The following is a 23,237-nucleotide window of genomic DNA, read 5'->3' as shown; positions in this document are numbered from 1 at the left end:
AAACAAAAACACCCAACATTCTAGTACCCCAAATCACTAGCAAAGTTTTATTTTTCTGAAAATCTGGTTTGATTTGGGCATGTAATATACTGAGAAATTTCATTGAAGAAGCAGTTCCAGTTATTATTGACATCATTTATATTCATATACATAAAACCCACATCTTATAATCAAAGTATCATCTTCTATGGTGACAGGGGCCATACTTTAGACATTAATAAAATCAGGTATCCATTCAGCACTCTTTACTAAATCATTTGGCCCAAATGAGAATTTATAAGTGAGTTTTATCCTCCTCCATGAACAATTTTCCAGAATCAAAACCAGTTATGTGATAAAACTTAATCCCTCTAATCAGATTTTATATTTCACATGTAAGAATGATAAGGACCATTTGAGTCTATATTCTGGAATAGCAATTAATCCAAAATAAAAAGATGGCAGCTAATAACCTGTTGCATAAACTCTGAGCTTTGTCCATTATTTTAAGCCACATCTAGTAATAAGGGTGGAGGATGAAGGACCAGAGGATTGTTGCCTACATACATGCCCAGTCTTCATCGTGGAAACTACCACCAAGCAAAATCTGACCTTTGATATTTTATTAGTACACATTAAAAGACAATGGACCCCAAATATCCCATGAAAAATGGAAAACTTAATCTGAATCAGAGACAAAAAATATTAGAGAGAAAATACTCAATCAGTTATTATTGGGAAATGATGAAGATGGACTAAGAGAATAATAAACATCAGAAGTGGATAAGACCTAGCATCAATTTTTAATAACTTCATATCACTCCAACAAAGAGGCTTTTATATTGTCCAAAAAACAGTCACTCTTACATAATTCTATTTCAGTATTTTAAAAATCAGTCATTTCTATTTTAAGTTTACCCCCAGAAGAAATATATGTGCATTCTTCAATTTTTAAATTCATATTTAGTCAGTTTTTTAAAAGTTTATTTTTATAATGATGTACAATATGATCCATTGGCATCATGCAGTTTATTAACAGACTTTTTTCTTATGTTTTATAGCTGTAGAATCAGAAATACGTTTTCTATTAAAGGAGTCTTTAATTTCAGGCTTCTTGAATAAAATCTTGATCATCTTCCAAATAAATTCTACAACTTTTCTGAACTACTTATTCCAGTGCTTAACACTGAAATGCTGAAAATTTTCCCTTCTAATAATTCCTAGGCCTTTCTGCTGTAGCTTTGTGAATATGAACTACTGATCAGTACAATTTTTACACAGTCCTCTCTCTACTTGTCTCAATTTTCTCCTCTGAGGTTAAATGTATTTGTTGGTTTTAATCTTACTCAAATAAATTTACATTTATCTTTGATACTTATGAATCCACACCAAATCTTTATTTGCTTCAGTTCTTGCCTACAATCAGTGTAAATGGAAACATTGTGCTTTAACTTCCTATGCATTTCCCACTTTGTAAATCTCATTCTGAGATGTATTATTTGTTTTTGTTAACATATTGGACTAACCCAGATATTTTTCATTATAATTCTCCATGCAGTTCATCAATTGTTTCAATAGTATCTGTTGAACACTTACTGTGGGCCACTTGGCTAGATTTTGAAAAAATAAATGTAAGACGAACCCAGTTATCTGACTGCATAGCTGGAGGGAAGAGTCAGCCCCCCCAAATGGTTACAATTCACTCTGTGAATAACACAGAGGGTTGCAAACGAGTATGTTTTGAAGTAGGAGAAAGGGAAAGGAGTGACTTGCCCAACAATAAGGAGAACCTGTGGAGACCTTCTTGGAGTTGCATTGTGAAAATGAGCAGGCAAGCAGGCTGGGTTGAAGAGGGAGATAAATGTATTCTGGGTGAAAAGAATGAATGCATGTTCACATCCCAAAAGTATATAATTGTGGAAACGTGTTGTATTTGGTTGCTGCCATGGCTATAGCTAATGTGGACTAATGAGGAGAATAATTGGAAAAGGAATGAAAACAAGAAGGATGGGGAGGAGAGGATACAAAGCAGCCTGTATGTACCTCACTGATAGATTTGAACATTATCCTGTCAATAATATGCTTTCCAGGAAAATAATGTGAGGTTTGTAATTTAGGGGGGAAAAAAAGTCAAAAAAGTGAAGAATGAACTGAAAAGATTTTTATTGGTCACAAAGGCAAGAGCTAGAATAATTTAGGTGGGAGAAAATAAAAACTCAATTGAGGTTATGATCATGAGATAGAGAAGATGAAGCTAATTCTGGAATTGGGGCTGCTGTGCCTTTTGATTTTGGATGGCAAGAGAAAGGGCGAAGGGTTAAAAAATTTTCAGGTGAAATTATTAGTGATTATTTTTGAAGACAAGCCATAAAGAAAAGGGGCCAAGTCTGTGAACACAATGATTCCACTGAAGAGTCTGTGCTATCCTCTAGTGACGGCGTAGAAAAGGCCTGAGAGAGGGACGGAGGGAGGGGGGTGGGGCCTTGGTGTGTGCCACACTTTCTGGGGGCAAGACATGATTGCAAGAGGGACTTTACCTAACAAAATCAATCAGTGTAATCTGGCTTATTGTATCCTCAATGAATCCCCAACAATAAAAAAGAAAGAAAAAACAGTTCTGGCATGTGGAATAAGCTGTGGGCCAGAGTAACCCCCCGAGGAGTCAGCAAATGACAGGTGATGGTACAGGACTGGGAACATGACTGACACCCCCTGGAAGCAGTGAGCTGGGAGAGATAACAAGGGCCTAGAAGAATATGCCAGGGCTTACCAACAATTAGGAAGTGGGGAAAGGAAGAGAAGTCAGTGAAAGAAAAAAGAAGGAAGAGTATAAAAAGAGAAAGAATTTGGTCTCAAACTCATCAGCTCAGGTGATTCACCCGCCTCAGCCTCCCTGAGTGCTAGGATTACAGGCATGAGCCACCATGCCCTGCCCAAAGAGACATAAAAAGTGAAAGAATTTGGAAAGAAAATATGGTATTTTTACAGCTCAGGAACAAGAGGGTTTTAAGGAAAAAGGTCGACAGAAGCTAACGATACAGAGTTCAGAATACAGAGTTCAGGTAAGATGCTGATGGGAAAGAAGGGCACCAGATTGTTTTTTTGTTTGTTTGTTTGTTTGTTTTGTCAGATCTGAAAATGTCTTTATTTTTTTTAGAAAATGGATTCCAGGAAGGTTAAAAAGCAATACCAGAGAGTATCGATGCAGAATTGGATGTAGTCATTCAAAGCATTCAAGTAAGAATATGGCAATATAAACATCCAAAAAGCATCCCTTAGATGTTCAAAACAAAATGTTTAAGTCATTCCTAACTAATTTAAGCTTTATAGCATTTCCTAGACAGGAGAAACTAAAACAGTTAACATTTGAAAAGTCCTGAAAGCTTTTTCCTTGGTTAATTAGACCGTTTGCCTTTGATCAAATTCCTTCTTTTTTAACATGAATAAAATGTATTACAAAGGTCCACGGTTAAAACAGACAACATGTTGCAAATTAATTCTAGTATAATGTATTCCAACAAAGCTTAGAAAATAAAGATGTTGAGGTGGCTTTGGACTAAGTTTAATAGTCATCTCCTCTGCTGACAACTTCTTTGCATGTTGGACGCAACGGTATGGTATGTTCAAACTGTGCTGTACATGATCCTTTAATGTCACATAATGGTGGATATGGATCTACAATGCCCGAGTCACACAGATTCTTCAGAGCCATTAAATATTTACTTTCTCCTAAGCGATCAAGCCATCTGCGGCAGAAGGCAAGGGTGCCGAAGCCTTATCGGCACATGTCCAACATCAAAATTTTTCACGTAATGTGAACATTCCATGTCATCATGAACAACACCTTTTCCTGTACTACCAAAGGGTTCATATTGCATACACTTTTCCTTCTTCCATTCTTGTTGCCTCTCCTTTCACCATGGGCACTGTTTTCCCAGCATGTATTCTATACTGCCCAATTGAATGTCCATTCAGATTACGGATTGGTTTCACTTGTTATGTCTTCCCATCTATTTCAACTTCATAGGATTCCATAACTTCTTAGATGGCCTCCCCAACGTCTATGATGTTCACATAGACGAACATCAATTCCAGCACACTTTATTGCAGTATTACTAGCATCCTTTACAGTTTTTAATAATGTATCATATTTGGGATTAAAAGTGACAGTAAAAGCACAGTCAATAATCCTACCACTTATGCATGTTCCAAAATCTATCTTACAGATGTCATTATACTGTAATACTGTTGTGTCACCAGCATTGGGAGTATAATGGGCAGCACAATTATTGAGAGAACACCCAGTAGGAAATGCCAGGCCTGCATTTAATCCATTCTCTTTTATCAATTTGCGTAAACAGTCTTCTAACTTTTCACAGATTTCTATCATTGTCATCCCAGGCTGGATCCAACTCATAACATATTTTCTAACTTGTCGATGTGCTTCTGCAGCTTCTCGAAAATCATTCCAAATCTCTTCACTGGCCTGATCTAAGGCTTTCTTTTCTTCACTTGTAGTTCTCCAAGCAGCTGTTTGCCCATCTTGTGTGGGTGGATATTCTCACTCTTGTCCTTTGGGAAATACACCATTGGGATACAGGTCACATATTGGAACTGAGGGTCTGTTTGAACTTTTGATCTCTCCTTCCTTCCTTCCTTCCTTCCTTCCTTCCTTCCTTCCTTCCTTCCTTCCTTCCTTCCTTCCTTCCTTCCTTCCTTCCTTCCTTCCTTCCTTCTTTCTTTTCTTTTCTTTTCTTTTCTTCTTCTTCTTCTTCTTCTTCTTCTTCTTCTTCTTCTTCTTCTTCTTCTTCTTCTTCTTCTTCTTCTTCTTCTTCTTCTTCTTCTTCTTCTTCTTCTTCCTCCTCCTCCTCCTCCTCCTTCTTCTTCTTCTTTCTTCTTCTTTCCAGTTGCTCCATCCCCATCACCATCTCCATCTTCATCATCATCATCTCTTTCTTTTTTTCTTCCAATGCTTGTTTTTCCAATTTCTTGCTACCTCATCCACTGAGGCTCCTGATTCTTTATCAGGTTCTTGTTGCCCTACTGCAGCAGCCCCTTTACTCTTCTTCTTCTTCCATCTTTTTTTCTTGGCTGCTTCTTCAGCCATAGAGGCAGCTTCCTCCTCCCTGTCATCTGCATCCAAGTCACCATTCAGGTGGCTCCCGAGGCCGCTGCCTCCTCCACACCCGCCATGTTGCCTGAGAGAGTGTGAGGGAATGAGAGCGGCACCAGATTGTGTTGATCTGAATGGTCAAGACCTTTTAGAAAAGTCAGATGTCAGTGGTTAGGAGAGAATGGAACATGATCAGACAGAATGTGAATGCAAAACAAGGAAGAATCTGGCAATAATGAAAGGGAAATAGGTAAGACCAAGAAAAAGTCAGGTTGTGGAGCTGATGCTTGCTTTTCCTTTTTTTTTTTTTTTTTTGGTACAAAGAATTGAATTGAGCATAGTTACAAGCTAAATGATATAATCCATTTGAGAGTAGGAGAAAGGGACAGCTCAGAAAATAAGACACAAGATTGGATAAAATTAGGAACTAGAGAGGTATAAGCTTTGAGCTCCCTTTGGGGCAAGACAGGGCATGCCTTGTGGGTCATTTATGGACCATGTGGCACTGATGGGCCAGGTAATGTTGATACTGGTAGCAGCAACTTGTCATATCCAGGCAAGCAAGTTCATTAGGTAAGAGTCACAGATCCAGGCCTGGAATTTGGAAGCCAGAGGGAAAGTGAGAAATGTTGACACTTATAGAGAAAAAGTAAAATATGTGAATACTTGTTCTTGGACCTAAAAAAGGCATTGATTTTTAGGTAAATAAACTAGTAGGAGGAAGATAGAGGTATGGTGGGGAGGCCATGTATTCTGTTGTGATCAAGGACTTGGAACTTGGAGTCAGATAAAAGTGAGTTCATATCTCAGGTGGGGCACATCCTGAGTGTGTGATCTTACATAAGGCACCTGGTCACTACCTGTTTGAGATTGTTCATGTGTAAGTTGAAGGCAATAGTAATATTTTTATCAGATTGTTTTAAGGGATAAATGAGATATCAATATAAAGTGTTCATAGAGCAAGATAGGAAGCTGTCATTAAAGTTTATATATTTTTTTATTTTAATTATACAAACTAAATATGAAAAGTGTGAAAATTTGCGAAGTTTCCAGCACAAAAACTCCATGATGCCTGTGAAGTAGGAGTAAATCACTGGATGGGGCAGACTAATGAGGCCCAAAGCTTTGGAAAAGAGGTGTCATGAGGAAGAAGAGAAAGGGACCAGAAACACATCAAAAGTTTACCCAGCAAAGTCGAAGACCCAGCCGAAGGAGGTCTTGTTAGTCCAGTATTCGGTGGTATGAGAAAGATCACAGAGGGACAAGCAGATGAGAAGGGTATCAGTGGAGGGAGTTGCTGACTGTTGAATCAGGGACCACTGCTGGTCACAAAAGAAGTGAACTCAAGAGGGGCTTGAGAGGCTGGGAGACTGCACAAAAGTGGACGATTTCAATAACTTCAGAATCACACATGACAACAGAGTGGCAGTGAGGAAGGCTCTGGAAGTGGGATTTTGGAGTGAGAAGCAGCACAAAGACTTCTGAAGTGGAGAGGAAGTGAAGGGATGAGATCAGGAGGAATGGAAGAGACAGGGCGATGTGGAGAAAGTGCTCAGGTGGATGATGCCATGAGATTATTGAGAGAGTTCCGAGGGCAAGAAACCTGAGCCAGCTGCCATGTGATTTAGTCCATGATGCTGACAAGAACATTTTCGAGATTGACATCACTAGAGTATGATAAGACTGTGGAAAGCTTAGAATGCTTTTTACCCACAGGTTTCCTCTGTATCCTATGGAGTCTATAGGTAATATTACAGATACTGAGGCTAATATGGGATCCATAAAGAAGAGCCAATATTTTCCTTTAACCTGGAGGCCCAGTGCCCAGCAAAGTGACTCCCACATTGATACACAGCAGGTGTACAATAATTGCTCAGTGAATGATCCGTGACATCCCACATTCTATCTAAATATGAGTCCATTAAACCGTTAGTCACTTCTAAATCACAAACCAAAGACTTCATACCCATTGGGAAAAAAATACAAATCTTAATTTTTGTAAAATTGGAATTTTAAGATACCCAAGTCTCCCTTCCAAATCACAAATGATAGTTGCATTTTGGTATTTTTCCTTCATTCATTAATTCAGCAAATACTCATTGAACAACAACTATGGGCCAGGCAATCTTCCACACATTGGGAAAAACAGTGGAGGGAAAGGCAAACAAGGCCCAAGCTCAGGGAGCTTAATTCAAATGGAGCGGGGGTAGGACACAGACGGTCAGCATATAAAAATATATATGTTAATTTCTGTCGGGAGGAGGGCTGCAGCGAAATTAAAATAAGTAGTGAGCCAGAGAGTAACCAGGAGCACTGAAGCACAACTCTTTTATACAAGACAATCAGAAAACACCTCTAACAAGGTGACATTTAACTGGGACCTAATGGATAAGAGGGAACTGGCCATGTGAAGATCAGGAAATATTCTAGGCAAAAAGGTAGGGCAAAGGACCTACTGCGAGATCAAGTTTAACAGAAAAGGACAAAAGCAAGATCACTATGCCTGTCCTAGAGTCTAGTGTGCAAGCCATAACTTTCCCCAAATTCATACATGTTTAAGCATGAGTCTGAGCACAGCGTATAGGCAAATTTCAAGCCCTGCGTAGTGGTGAAGAATAGGCTCTGAGCGACACTGCCGGCATCTAAATCCTGGCCCCTCAATTTCTAGCTCTGTTATCTTGAGGAAATTTAACGAATCATTTGACACACTTTCTTACCTGAAATATGGTAATAATAAGAATACCTACTTCATAAAGCTGCTGTAAGATTTAAATGAATTATTAATAATAGTTGTAAAGAACTTAAGGAAGGGTTTGACACATAAAAAGTGCTTGTTATATAAAATATATATATAATACTACATATAAGACTGTATTATATAGAAAAGATAATCCCTTTGTTATTATTAGTGATTATTTTTGTTGGTTCTGAGTATCACCTAATTTAATTAACTCTATAGGAAGGATGTCGTTTTTAATTTTCCTGCATCACAAATCACCTAACAATGAACACCATAATCATACTTTGAGATTTTCCACAATAGTAATCGCCTGGCTGGCAAAGTGTGGGTAAATCATTAAACACTTTCATGGATCAAAATATGAGGTATTTAAAGGTGATGGCAAATCTTGAGGAATTTCTTATGAAGTCACTATTAAATAAAAAAGGGAAAGGCAGGTATATTATAACTTTTATCCTGTCAACTGAATTTATCCTGCAGGAAACTTATGCTTGGCTTGTACAATGTTTTGAACAAAAATTATACAGTCGTCCCCCCCCAAAAGCCCTCACAACTTATTTTTTAAAATTCCAGAGATGTGGCTTCAGACAAATAGTATTTCTATTAAGCTCATAGAATTAGACAAAATAGTTATGAAGCAACATATGTGACAGATAATATCTTTCAATATTTTTACCATTATATTATTATTTTATGTATTATGCTCACGTTCATGTTGAAAACATTGCCCAAAAAACTATTATAGGCTATGTATATTAAAACTGATAAAGTAATGGTTTTTCTTTAATAAATTTTAGTTACTAAAAATGTTTAATAATTGGAGTTATGAAAATTTAAAATTATATGTGTGACTCACTTGTATCAAATGAAAATAAGAAGCAGCAAATATAAATGATATTCCTATAAATTTATTATTATGAATTATCAAAATAAAAACAAATTTTAACTAACATCTACACTGTAATTGGGTAATGATAAAGAAACTATACATTATAATCTATTTCGTATGTATTACATTTATTAAATAAAATTATACATATACTTACATGTATAATCTTAATATCTAAATTGTGAATTTCCAGAAGGCATAGTTGGTACAATAAATACAGTATTTACTGAGTTTGTTAATATAGGAAACACAAACCTAAAAGGAGTCTTTGAGATTAATTAATCTGCCTGCTCACTTCTCAGATGATGTATGTAACAAGGCTCTAAATAACGTTTCTAAAGTCACAAAACTAAAAATTAACAATTTTTCGCATTATAGTATGATTTATTAATTTTTCTTTTCCTTTAAAGTGTAATAATTTGTGACTTACAATGGTTTTATGTTATCAATTGAATAGCAATATTCCACATTATTGAGTAGCAGATTTTAAACTTTTTTTAATAATTACTAAAAACACTATTTCAAAATGTCAACATTTTAAATATTATTTTTTTATATTATCTATAATGAGTGATATAATTTAAAAAATAGACTTCTAATTTTATATGGTAAAAATTATAAAGTCTCAGGCAGCGCCTGTGGCTCAAAGGAGTAGGGCGCCGGCCCCATATACCAGAGGTGGTGGGTTCAAACCCAGCCCTGGCCACAAAAACGGCAAAAAAAAAAAAAAAAAAAAATTATAAAGTCTCAAATGAAAAATTCCTTCAAATTAGGTTTCCAGGAGATTGGAGCAAGGCTTTATATTATAACTATGTATAGCTACTAACTCAATAAAACCTATTTTCTTTGAAATGTATCTACAATGTTATATGCTTTTTAATCTTATTTCATTTTGGTTTACAGAAAACTGGGCACAAAGCAGAAAGTGTGGATTTGTATGGGGCACATATAGAATGGGCCAAGGAAAAATCAAGCAGAAAGAATGTCTTTCAGGTAAGAATGCTACATATATTCAGTTTATTCCTATTTCCTCTAAATCAGAGCTTTCTTGAGTAATCAAAGTAAGATTACCTTCTTGTGATGTGTTCATGTGCAAGAACTAGTTTTCTGAAGGTTATTACGAAAAATTGACTTGTCGAATCTTGTGTTTGGTTTGTTGTTTTCCCCTGATGATTAGTTGCTATCTGAACACAAAATATCTGTCGTGCATGAATTAGTTTTACACACAGATCATTGAATTTTGTGCTATCTTTTATGGTTTGGGGTTTAATTGTGTTGGAGTTTGAAATTGAGAAGTAGTATTTGAGTCTTTTGTACAGGCCAAGTGGCTAATCTGAATATTAAGACTAATAGTCATAGCAGGCATTATAAAATGGTTAAGAAGACATATTTGGTAGAAATGAAGGGGTGTCTATGACTATGGCAGGTGTTGGGGAGATGTAGTTTTTGAGTATATTTATTAGGTGTGTCTGGTGAGTGTTGTACGTTTTTGTATATGGTTTATGAAAGGTGCAAGATGTGTAATAGTGTAGGGACCTCAAGTGTTAAATAAAATTTGATATATTTATTATTAGGTGAATTAAATAACTTTATACATTTTTATCTTGATGGAAGGGTAGAATGTCTATCTTTTGAGTCATTGTTACAGTCTCAGTTAATTAAGAAGATAGAGGGATGTATTGTTCTAACTGGAGTTTGCTGTCCTTTTCTCTCTGTTGTGGTCCACGAATCCCAGTCATTGACTGTCTTAAACATTTCTTGATGAAAAGGGGGCAGTGTGAATAGTGGGCTCTGGAATCAGTTCTGTGAGGGCAGAAGTGGATATTTGTTTAGAGCAGTGTTTTTCAACCTTCTTTATCTCGTGGTGCACATGAATCTATATTTAAACTTTTGTGGCACACGTAAATTATGTTGATCAAAAAAAGAGTAAAAAAAAATTGTGCTTTGAACTTCTTTTGAAAATAATGAAATTTAAAAACTATCATGGCACACCTAAGATCCAGATCCTCTCACGGCACACCTGTGTGCCATGGTCAACAGGTTGACAATCACTGGTCTAGTGGTTGTTTTTATATAGGCATGTGTTTTGTTTTTGTAAATGCAGATATCTTGTGGTGACTAGTATTTGTAAGTGGATAGTCTCTAAAGTGTAGATTGTGGTTGAAAGGGACAGTGAACTGGTCCCCTCTTTAAAAAGTTTGACGATCCCTGAAACAGAAATCATTTTACCACAAAGATATTTGCACCAGAATGTTTATTCCAGCCCAATTCTTAATTGCCAAGTGATGAAAGCAACCCAAATGCTCATCAACCCACATGTGGATGAACAAATTGTGGTATATTTATACTATGGAATACTATTCATCCATAAAAAGATGGAGAGTTTACATTTTTTGTTTACCTGGATGGAAGTGTAACACATTCGTCTTAGTAAAGTATCTCCAGAATGGAAAAAAATGTGTCCAGTGTACTCGGTACTATTATGAAACCAATGTATAAACACTTACAGACTCATATGTGTGATAAAAGACAAATATAGTCTAGTGAAGGGGAGGAGAGAGGAGGGATAAGGGAGGGGAAGGAGGGAGGGCAATTGGCCAGAGGAGGGAGGGCATTTGGTGGGATCTCACCTAATGTGCACAATGCAAGGGTATATTTCAAATTAACTAAGAGTGTATTTTAAATGTCTTAACTCCCCCCCAACAAATAAATAAACAAACAAACAAACAAACAAAAAAACAAGTAAATGAGGTAATGGTGATCTTAATCAGTTTAATTTAAGCATTCCACATTGTATATCAAATCATGACATAAATGTATAGTTATGATTTTAATTAAAATTAATAAAAAGAGGGTGGTGCCTGTACCTCAAAGGGGTAGGGCACCGGCCCCATATGCCCAAGGTGGTGGGTTCAAACCCAGCCCCGGCCAAAAACTGCAAAAAAAAAAAAAATTTATTCAATGAACTGTGAATGAACACAAGTTAACCATACATAGATCAATATTCTCTCTACGTCCCACTATTTCATTTGGATGCTTGAAATGCAATTCTGATGTCTTTGGACATGACTTACTTGCAAACTGCCTAAATGAAGCAGAAATCATTGGTTTTGTTTTTGTCTCAGTGTGTCTATTTATTGTTTGTAAAAATTACGTTAAATTTTTCACTTTTTGCAAGTGTTAATAAGTAATATCTTATCAGTGTCCAGGTCTTACACAACTTTTTTCAAACTTCATCCTACGTATTTAGTATTTTTGATGGTATTGTACATGGAATTACAGTATTAACAGACTTTTCCTTTTGGAACAGTTTGATATTTACAGAGCAGTTCAGCAGATAATGTAGAGTTTTCAAATACCCCCTGCACAGATGTCATGTAATCCTTACATTAACAACTTTTATGGTACATTTGTTTTAATTAACAAACCAATATTGATAACATCATTAAGTATCCATTTGTGGGAGGAAGATCACAGATAGAAAGTGCCACTTTCATCACATTGTATCAGGATACATACTGTCAACATGATCTATGACTCTTGACATGGACCTTGCTCATCTGGCTGCCATAGTGTTTGTGTGATTTCTCCAATGTCAAGCTATTCTTTGTTCCCTCTTCCATCATGTGCTCATTGGAAGGAAGTCAGTATGTCAAGCCCACACTTATGAAATGGGGCGTTGTGGTCCCGAGTATTAGGGTACAATATCTACACCATTTATTGAAAATGAAAGATTTCTCTCTTCTCCCCCACTTATTAATTTATCTATGTAGTAAATATCTATGGACTCAAAGATTTTTAGCTTATGTTATGAGTTATAATTCTATACTCCATTTTTGTTGCTTAAGTCGTTAAAGCTTTTGCCCTTGAGAGCTTCTTCTACTGGTTTTGTTTGTACTGTCGTGTTGAAATACGATACTGATGGATGGTGTTGTGGTTTGGGGTTTTGCTTTGTTTTGTTTTTAAGCACTTTTGAGTAATGTTAATCAAGGCTGAATAAAATAGTTTGCGATTTAGAACTTTTTCATTTTTTATTTATTTGCATTCTTCAAGTTTAGAACAGCAGAAACCCATTTGGAATAAGTAAAACAAAGTACTTCAGTGGCTCAGGGGAAACAAAGTCCACCGGTCAATCAGGCATAGCTAGATCAAGGTAAACCATGTAAGAACCCAATCTCTATTCTCTCCTCCACCCCAATCTCTTTGATTTATGTTCTGTTGTATTGACTTCTCTTTGGCCAGTTTCCCTCCAGGGATGGCTCCACTGCATATTTAAAGCCTTACAGTTGTAATGTCATCAAGTAATGGAAGGATTTTACTTTCAACATGTGCATAGAAGTCTCCAAATTGAAACTTTGCCCTGTCTTGGGCACATGTACGCTCTTGAACCAGATGCTGTTGTGGAGGGATTGAATTCTCAGATCAGCCAGGTCCAGTCACCAGCCCAGATGAATCTAATTGAGGTCAGCCCCTGTGAAGCGTTGGGACTGAGCATAGTGGACGTTCCCTGATGAAATAAGGCTTCCAATACCAGCTGATAGGAGTAGATGCTGGGCAGGTTACAAACAGAAGCCCTCACAGGTGATGATCAGCATGCACATGTTTTGGTTTGCCTCTTCTGCACTGCAGTAGAATTCTTCGTCCTTATTTCTCCTCCTTCAGGCTGGAAGTCATACCAAATTCATTTGTGGATACCTTCTTTCTCTTCTTTCCAGATTCATCTTCAGTGTTTGGAAAGTGACCAATCCTGGAACGATGAATCCTTGTTCTGATGAATGAATTTTTTACATGCATGACGTATCGATTGGTGTGTGTAAATAATGAAAATACAATAAATCCATAAACACAAGATAATCTGAGAAACGAATATTATATAATCTGATGAATGTGATCCTCTTCTTGTTTCTGAAAGACTAATTATTTTACATATCTGCTGATAATCATGTCTGAGTCTTATACAGCACATCTTAGTTGCCAGCATTTTCTATCTGGTCATTTAATCTTTATAACAATCCACTGAAGTATAGATGCCTTTACAGTGCCATGTTTCAGTAAGATGAATGCCTCAGTAAGAGTGAGAGCTGGGCCTATGAAGGTGGGGAGTCTGGATGGAGTCCACATTCTTTTTTTTTTTTGCAGTTTGTGGCCGGGGCTGTGTTTAAACCCACCACATCTGGTATACGGGACCGGTGCCCTACTCCTTTGAGCCACAGGTGCTGCTGGATTCCACAGTCTTTACCACTATGCATTCCTGTCAGGCACTGAGCTGAAGCCTGCCATGTGAGTAGGACAGAGTCTCCCATTTTAAAGACTTGTGCAAGCAGGAGGCAGACATCGTGTGCATACACATGAAAAGTGCTTGTAGTCAGAACAGCCCTGAAGGGGAGCTGTGTCTTGGTCCATATCACTAAAAGATATTGCATGAGGGCCTGCTCACGTACTGAGGCTGTAGTGGGGCAAGGTGATGTACTTAGAACCTCCCAATGTCATATTGTGTGGTGAATGCTTTACTATGTTTATGCTAAGTTTGGATTAATGTTGACATAGCACTGACTAGTCTTATGATTAGATTACATATCAGAAATGGTTCTTATGAGCATGTAATTGTTGATATATTGATTTCTTATGACCTTAATAACTGGCACACTAGGATGCAATGTATGGTGTACATTGGATATTTATTTTTCCATTCTTGCAACACTTTACTAAGAAGAATGTATTTCAACTTCATCCAGGTAAACGTAAATGATGTAGAGTTTAATAAAAGACTAATATAGTCCAGTTCAGAAGTAGAGGGAAGCAAGGTGTGGGCATTTGGCAGAAGGAGGGAGAGCGTGAGGCAGGATCTCACTTAATGTTCACATTGTCGTGGTGTATAACACACCCTTTGAGGGGCTCTTCAACAAAGTTCTTCAGGAAATTTACCCTGAAATGGGAACAATGTAACCTCATATTGTAACCTCATAGTATTTAAAAAATATATAAAAAACATACTAAAAATAAAAGAACTGAGGAAGATAATTTGCTACTTAATGGTTGTTTCCTAAGGATCAAATACAAAATTGAAAGATAAAGGCGTTGCATCTGAATGTGAACATTTTAATTATTTGTATTATCAATTGTGAGTCTAGGCTTTGGGAGATAATAAGGCAAATTCCATGTCAGAGGAACAGTGATTCCGTTCATTTGCACCTCATGTCAATATGACACCAATGGGACAATATTTCTGACCCCTCTGCCTTTTACAGAGAAACAAACTGGATCATACTTTGATAAAACCCAAACTGATGGGAGCATATTCACAGATACACTTCGATGACTGCTGATCTGTGGTTCAGAAGAACATGTGTGGGTTAAGGGGAAGAGGGCTTAGGTATATGATGTTGAAAATAATTTTCTCTTGTTTTAGTGTACTTAGTGGCAAAGGTCATCATCAGCTGGGGATGGTTGTTAATCCAGAGCGTTCTGATTTCTTTCCTCATATACTAACAAAGGGAACTTGGCATTCATCTGTTCCTGATGGAATTCTGCACTCAGGTGGTGGCTTTCAGCAGCAGGTTCTGTTAGAAAAAAAAAAGGAAAGAAAAGATTATATTACAGAAATGAGCTCAAAGCTAAGCTAACTCCTCACTTCTCTAAGGATGGTATGTGGACCAGCAGCTTCCACATCACCTCAGAACTTTATAGAAATGCAGAATTTCAGCCCCACCTCAGAGCTACTGAACCAGAATGTACCTTTTATGAGATTCCTAGGAGATGTCTGAACACAGTAAAATTGGAGCTAAAGTAAAAATAGAAAGTCAGCAGTTGGATTTGTCAGTATCATCTGATGAATCCTGATTGTCCTTAGCGGCTGAAGCAGTTTATCTTTACCTGGCAGCCTGGACATTCAGATTCCGTTCAGCCTGAGATCCTGGCACATGATTAGAAAAGGCTAGCCTGACCACCAAAGAAGGGCAGAGATTCCTTGCAACACAGGCCCACGCAATCTGGGGCTCCTGGCTACCCTAATGTGGTCAGGGTTGAGAGGTGGAAACAGCAGAAGCCCCTCAGGCAGCAGAAAAAAAACCGCTTGGGTCCAGACACTGGAGTAAGCAGTGAGCTCTCCAGGAGCTTGGTGAGCAAGCCACCCCTGGAATGGGAGGAGAATAGTACCCTCTGCTGACAGTGCTGGACATCCCTGCTTCTGGCAAAGGAAAACTGTTTCATAGGTCCAGGTCCATTGTCATAGAGCAGGCAATGAAGCATGAATTTGGAGCTGACAGGCAATACCTTAATAACAGCACAATAGGATGCATTTAACCAGTTTCCCATTAGCGGACGTGTTGGTGTTTCCCGTTTTTCACCATTCTCAACAATGTTGCTATGAGTGACCATAGGCATACAGATTCTCACACTTGAATGATTATTTCATGAGAATTTGAAATTGCAGAGAGGGACATGAGGGGTTTTACATCCCATTCTAGTGTTAATCAAGTAAGTCCTGGGCTGAAGTTTGCTGGTGAAAACATAGAAATCAGCAGCTGCCCAGATTACTTAGGGATGCTCAAAGGCCTTAGTGGGAGTTAGGCAATGTTGCTTTTTTTTTTTTTAAGATTCACTGTAGATAAAAGAAGAAGAGTTATTTACTAAATCCTCAAAGGCCCCAGGTTTCCTCTTTCATCTCTGAATGATCTTAGCCATTGGGGGCTCTCCCAGGATAACACACCCCTAGCCTGCCACACCAGAGGACCATCATAGCTCCTTCAATTCCTTCTTTGTTTGGTACCTGAAGAGCCTATTTTTCACCCTTGGGAATATTTCTATATTTGTCTTGTGCTATTTGAAACATGTACAGGTGTTTGTACAGAGAACCAGGAGGTCCAAAAGGCCCTGTTTCCTGCATGGAAGGCATGTCCATCCTTCCTTTCTTTGCCCCCCTTTATCCTCAACACATCCTCACCCAGAAATCCCTTCAGTTCAGCCTATGGGTGGTCACTGCTTGAAGACATACTTTAATCCATTCATCAGCTAAGCACCCTCATTATGCCAGGCAATCCGTACACGGATCCTGAAGGACAGATGCTGTTGCCTCCATTTTGTACACATGGAAACTATGGGTAAAAAGCCTAAACGACATCTGAGGTGCAGTGTTTGACTGTGACACCAGATTCCCCAGTGGAAGCCCAACGCATGGCCACGTTTTAGAAAATATTGCAATTACTGGAAGGGGGAAAGGGCCAGTGGGCTTCTGTCCTGACTCAAAAGGCCTCACTGTGCCGTGCCTATGGTATCTGGTGGCTTCTAAGGAAGTCCTTCCCTGTTAGTTCTGGCCCAGGTGGGGGCTTCCTCCAGTGACCCTTCCCATGGTCGCCCGAACACCTGTTCACACATACAGAGGGTCTTTCCTAAGACTTTGTTTCTCAGAGGCCCCGTTGTGTTTGGAGTTCTTGATCCAGCCAGGTGTTACCAGTCAAGGTGCGGTGCTTCCTTCCAAGAGTCAGGCCCTTCTGGCATGGTTCACCTCTTAGAGATGTTACCGGGCAGAGATTAACAACAAGCAGTGAAGGTTTCACCAACCTTTCCTGAGCATCAGGCGGAAGTACAGGATGGGGACCACCCACCTATGTCTTTGATTATTGCTTCCCAGAAGAGCCAGTCATCCGTTACTTTTGTTAACTTACATATTTTTCCCAATTTCAGATTCACACAGAACACACACAAAAATACATCCACAAAGACCCCGAAACATCATCGCAATATGTAACCAAGACGATCTTCAAACTATTCTTCTCTCCTTACAATTATTAGTAACTGTTTGGTATGTTACTAATAACATACTAATTACATTTTAATGGACTATTTCCTGGGCAAAGTCAGGTGCTCAGCAAAATTGAACAGGGAGTTCCATATGGCGCCTGTCCCCACTCGCTCAGAGCCTTCAGACTACCAACATCCCCCACTGGAAAGGCACATCTGGAACAATTGAATAACGTACATTGATATGCCCTTATTATCCAAAGTCATAGCTTACATCAAGGCAACAACTTGATATTGTACATTCTCTGAGTTTGGACACATGTCGTGTATCCACCACTATAGTATCATACCGAGTAGTTTCACTGCTCTAAATATTCTTTGTGCTCTGTCTGTTCTTCCCAACCTTCCCCACAACCCCTGGCAACTACTAATCTTTTCACTGTCTCTAGTTTTATTTTTTCCAGAATATCATATTTCAGCTTGTATGGCATATAGCAATTTCAGAGTGGCTTGTTTGTATTTTTAAAATGTTTTGTGCCTAAGCTTACATGACTGTTCGTGTATTATATATTCATTAACTAGTGATAATATCAAACACAGTTTAGCAACTTTCTTCCATAAAAAGTAAGTCTTCTCCATATTTTCTCAACAGTATGAACAAAGATTAGGGTATCAACCACAATAGTCACTAACCGACTTGAACATTTACTGTGCCATGTACTGTTCTACTGTAACTGTTTTCCACCTGCAACGTGGACTGTATTGTGCCCCCCTGAAGAGCATATGTTGACGTGCTAACCCTCAGTATGTCAAACTGTGACTGTACGTAGACAAAGGACCTTTAAGGAGGTATTGAAGTTACAATGAGGTCATTAGGGTGAACTCTAATCCAACGTGACGGTTGTCCTTAAATACGGTGGAGATTAGGACATGAACACACAGACACACACAAAGGAATGATTATGTGAAGAGGGATGAAGAAGACAGCCATGTATAAGGCAGGGAGAGGGCTTCGGAGGAAGCCAATCCTGCGGTCATGATCTTGAACTTCCAGCCTCCAGAACTCTAGGAAAATAATTGTTCATGCCATCAGGTCCGTAGTACTTTCTTATGACTTCTCTAGCAAACTACTATAATGTGTAACATTTATTCTTGCCGTAGCCTCAAAAGGCAAGTACTACTGTCTGCGTTTTATAAGAAGAAACCTGAGGCCCAAGGAATTTTATAAGAAGATAAATAACTTGCCCACGATCCACCACAGTGTAATATCCAGCTACCAGGATATGCTGTGCTACCATAAAAATCCCCAAATCTTAGTTGGTTAACACAACAAACGGTTACCACTGACTGATGTGGACAGTGTATCAAGGGTTGGTGAGGGATACTTCTTCCTAGTTTCTCAGGGTCCCAGACTCATGGGCCCTTCATCCCAACCTGTTTCCACAGGCTCCTGAGATCAGGGAAGGGAACATGGTGAACCTATGTTGATTCTGAAGTTTCTGCCTTCTCATTATTTCCTCTTACATTTCCCCTACTAAGGCAAGTCATTAGGGCACATCTGTCTTCAAAGGGCTAAAGGAAGGAAGCATAACCCCACCACGTGCCCAGAAGGAGAGGAAAACCAGGATGTTTATGGATAGCGTCATGGTAGGTACACAGGGCAAGCAAGCTCAGGGTGAACATGTCTTCCCCGATACAGGCGGGGCAGTGTGGGGCAAAAAATTCTCTTCACCTGGAGAGAGGTCTGGTCTCTGGCTTCAGCTACTGGGAGGAAATCTCAAGGTCCCTGGAGTGTCCTGCCTCATCACAACATCGTTATCTGCCTGGGGGCTTTAGCCATGAGACAGTCTAAGAAGGTGATGTATGTTGGGTGCTTTGGGACATGCCATATGACTTCTGAGCTCCTGAGGGGCTGAAGGCTAATGGTCAGCTACACACACACAATGTGATCAAGTTCACAAAAAAGCCTGAACACTTGGGGATCGACTGAGCTTCCTGGGTTGGCGGGACTCTGTGTGTACTGCCTCACCTTGTTGATACTAGGAGGGGAACGTGTTCCCAGGACATGAGACTGCACATCTGGACCTGCTCCAGATTCTGCTCTAGGTGTCTCTTACTTCCGCAGTTCTAATATGCATCCTTTCACTCTAAGAAACTATACTCACTAATGTAACACTTTCCGGAGTTCTGTGAGTCATTTGGTCTTTTCAACCAAAAAGGTGGTTGTGGGAGCCCCTAAATTAATAGCCAGCTGGTCTGAAGTGAGGGTGGCCCTGGGATCCCCTGAACATCTAAGTATTCATCTTTTCCTTTTTTTATTTTTATTTTCATTTTTTAAATATTTATACTTAACATAACACTTTATCCTATTGCTCTGCTGAGACTTTTCCTCCATTTAGAGAAGAGAACCCATCTTGTAGTGGTTGCCACTTCCCTCTTTCCAAATTAGGTATAATTTGACATAGGAGAATTACAAAATTCACTTTTCAGTAATACAATCCAATTTAATTTTTTATACAGCTTGAAACTGAGGGTTACAATACATACATTTGAAAATAAAATGACATCTTTTCACATAACTTATTCTGAACAGTAAAAATTAACTTTATGTACCTGACCGTCAACTTCCATGCAAATGAAGAAGCAACATTGTCAAACAATATATCAATATTCCCAATGATGGTTATTACTGAGGTTTCAATTTCTGACTATCTTACAAAGTTAAAATTTGTTCTCAGAATTTTGTTTTTAAAAACCCTTTTGGAAGTGCTTTTATTTCTTCAGGGTGATGGCAACGTAAATTGTGAAAACAATGTGTAAGGTGTCAAAGATAGTATAAAAATACATACAGATACACAAATATAATAAATATTCCTGTTTTTTTCTGATTCCAAAAGCAGATATCTAGCCATCTTCCTTAAATGGTATCAAAAATCTCCAAAGAGCATCTAGGTAACTGGAATATGCAAAACCACTCTATAAGAAACAGATAAATTGGAAGTAGGGCTTCTGTCACAAACAGGATGGCTATAAAGCAAACAATCTATGGAAACATTCGTATGTTGGAAGTGGCGACAGAAACACAGGTATTTTTCTTGTTGTTTTAAGAACAGCTATTCTGATTTTTATAACCCTAAATTCTAATACATCAAACAAAAGGTATTAACATTTCACTTAAGATCACTCAGCATCCTCAGCTTTCAAAGAAATATAGTAAACACCTTAAAACCATGAAAATAGTGTTAACAAACTATACTCTAAATTAGTATGTGACCCCAAATGTTGGTCTTCTTAACAGGTGATGGGCAAAATCCCAATCGTAGAACAATCTTCAGAAAAGTTGGCATGACACTCATATTCACTCTTCTCCCAAAGAGGATGGGCATGACAGTGGGGCTCCTGGGCCTAAGCATCTGGTTGTAGTATAAAGCAGGAAAGGGGAAATGACCGGACAGGGCTCTCGGAGGGGAAATCACTAAGATACAGCCTGAAAGTACGGCTCAGGAAGGTAGATTTTGTAACTTAGAGTGTGGGTGAGGTAGCCCCCAGTGAGGTCTCATAAGTGGAGGGTAATACTCCCTCATCCCTTGTAGGATTTCATTGTTTGAAAATGATCTTGAAGTTCAGCTTTATCTTGGAGACCACAGTATGTGCTGCCTTTGCCATTTTCCTCCTGCCATTTCTCAATCAATGTCTCATCTCCGGTCCTGTCTGGCAGTTTGGCCCCTAAGAGCTTGGTGGCAAAAGACTGTTAGCATGGCAGAGCCAGACGTGAGCTACTTCCCTCCAGGAAGGCAAAGCTCTAAGAGCAGGCAGGACACACAGGCCCGCTGTCTGCTGCCTCCTCACCCCACCTCCCTGGTGGCCTCATGGGGCCATTGTCTGCCTCTCCGAGATTATATGTTGGTGGCCTTGTCCTGTGATATTTATGTGACGCTCATGCCTATGAATGTGGACAGGGAAGAATTGAATTGTATGAGTGTTGGCATGTTGGGAGTGCCAGGCTCAACTGCTTCAAGTTTACGGGCACCCAGCTGTCACTGGAAAGTATGTACTCCCCGCCTCCCCACCCCCACCATCCAGGTCTGCCAGCCCTTAAAGGCAAAAACCTTTTGAAATTCAGGGTCAGCACTTGCAGCCAGACAGTGGTTGTACTGTCCACCTTCAGATAGCAGGGCCCTAGAAAACTTGAAGCAGTTAAGTCCCAACATGCCGCCACTCATACAATTCAATTTCTCCTCAAACATAGGCAGGAGCATCAGACAAGTAACAGGACAAGGCCTCCTACATATCATCTTGGAGAGGCAGACAACGGCCCCATGAGGCCACCAGGGAGGTGGGGTAGGAGGCAGCTGACAGCAGGCGTGGGTTTCCTGTCTGCTCTAAGATGAGAGCTTTGCCCTCATGGAGGGAAGTGGCTCACCCCTGGCTCTGCCATGCTAACAGTCTTTTGCCTGTAAGCCTTTAGGGGCCAGGTGGCAGAGAGTTTGGGAGATGAGGTCTTGACTCGGAATAGAAAGGAGGAAAATGGCAAAGGCAGCACACACTGTGATTATATCCTACAAGGGACAAAGCAGCAGGAAATGGAGAAAGAGTCCTCTAAGGCAGTGGTTCTCAACCTGTGCGTCGTGACCCACAAGAACTGTATTAAAGGGCCACGGCTTTAGGAAGGTTGAGAACCACTGCCCTAAGGGAACTCAGGGAAGAGAGCCACTTCTGATAGTTAAGCCAAGTAAGGAAATGTTTTAGGGATAAGAAGTCTTTCCCAATCCTATCAAATGCACAGACATCCAAGTGGGCTGCACCTTGTAGCTGCCAGCAAAGATGGCTCTCAGGGATTAGTTTTGGCAGCAGGGCCTGGGGTTAGTTTTGGCTTTTTAGCTGGGGGTGCGGCTGCAGAGTTTCCACAGCTTGGGGGAAGGCGTCGCTTGGGAGCTCGGCGTCGTGGCCCATCAGTGGCCTTATATGCAGTCTGGGGACTGGCTCCTGGATTTGACGGGAGAGGAGGTTTCTCACTTGAGGCAAAACTGATGGTCAGCGCTGGCTGGCTGGTGGGGGCTGGGCGTGAGGTGGTCAGGGTGCCGCCCAATGTACGGAAGCCACCGGAGCTGCTGCTGCTGGCTGTCTGAACAGCACTGGGAGGGGACTGGCTGAATCCAGAGGTGGTGACTGTGCTTGATGTATGGTTGGGAGTAAACATGGCAACCTGGACGATGGAAATCTGGGCTGGGATAAACCTGTCAGCAGAGGCAGGGAGTGCCCCAGAGAGAAAGGGCTGTGCAGCGTAAGTGGTGGCGCTCCTCACGCTGCTCCTGGTGCGGCTCACACTGCTCAGGGGAGATGAGGAAGACACAGCAGGTGCCGCAGAAGATGGAGGTGCCACAGAAGATGGAGGTGCCGCAGAAGATGGAGGTGCCGCAGAAGATGGAGGTGCCACAGAAGATGGAGATGCCGCAGAAGATGGAGGTGCCGCAGAAGATGGAGGTGCCACAGAAGATGGAGGTGCCGCAGAAGGTGGAGGTGCCGCAGAAGGTGGGAGGGGTAGAATGCTCAGCATTCCAGACTGAAATCGTTGCTTGGCGGTGGTGGATGGGGCAGATAGGGCTTGGGATTTAGTAAACGTCTTCGCTGGAAGAGCTACAGGTTCTGGGCTATCCTCAGTCATCTCGACGTCTTCGATGGCAGGGGGGGCTGCTGGCGGGTCCACCTCCATCATCTCGACTGTGGAATCGGTGGTGGTGTCAGTGTCTGGTGGGTCCACCTCCATCATCTCGTCT

At 39.9% G+C, this 23,237-nt stretch overlaps 1 protein-coding gene and 1 pseudogene across 4 annotated transcripts in view; one reads left to right on the top strand and one right to left on the bottom strand.

Moving 5' to 3' along the window:
• The window catches only part of LOC128588416 (rho GTPase-activating protein 15-like), a 54,499-nt gene extending 34,651 nt beyond the window's left edge, over window positions 1-19,848 (top strand). For 3 of the 4 annotated variants that reach the window (XR_008380775.1, XR_008380774.1, XR_008380773.1), the window contains one exon: window positions 9,625-9,687. Coding sequence is in view for 1 of the 4 variants with exons in the window: in XM_053595196.1 (XP_053451171.1) it covers window positions 9,625-9,714; window positions 19,000-19,011 (102 nt within the window). In the remaining 3 variants the exon portion in view is untranslated. Of the gene's footprint in view, window positions 1-9,624; window positions 9,715-18,999 lie in introns of those variants that run through there. The other variant, XM_053595196.1, reaches the window with a different exon arrangement.
• LOC128588415 (methionine aminopeptidase 2-like) lies at window positions 3,498-5,172 on the bottom strand (annotated as a pseudogene).
• Window positions 19,849-23,237: the final 3,389 nt, after the last annotated feature.

The sequence above is a fragment of the Nycticebus coucang genome, chromosome 6 (assembly GCF_027406575.1).
Source record: "Nycticebus coucang isolate mNycCou1 chromosome 6, mNycCou1.pri, whole genome shotgun sequence".
In the NCBI taxonomy this organism is placed as follows: Eukaryota; Metazoa; Chordata; class Mammalia; order Primates; family Lorisidae; genus Nycticebus; species Nycticebus coucang.
Note: the sequence above shows the minus strand (reverse complement) of the source record. Positions and strands in the feature narration are given on the sequence as shown.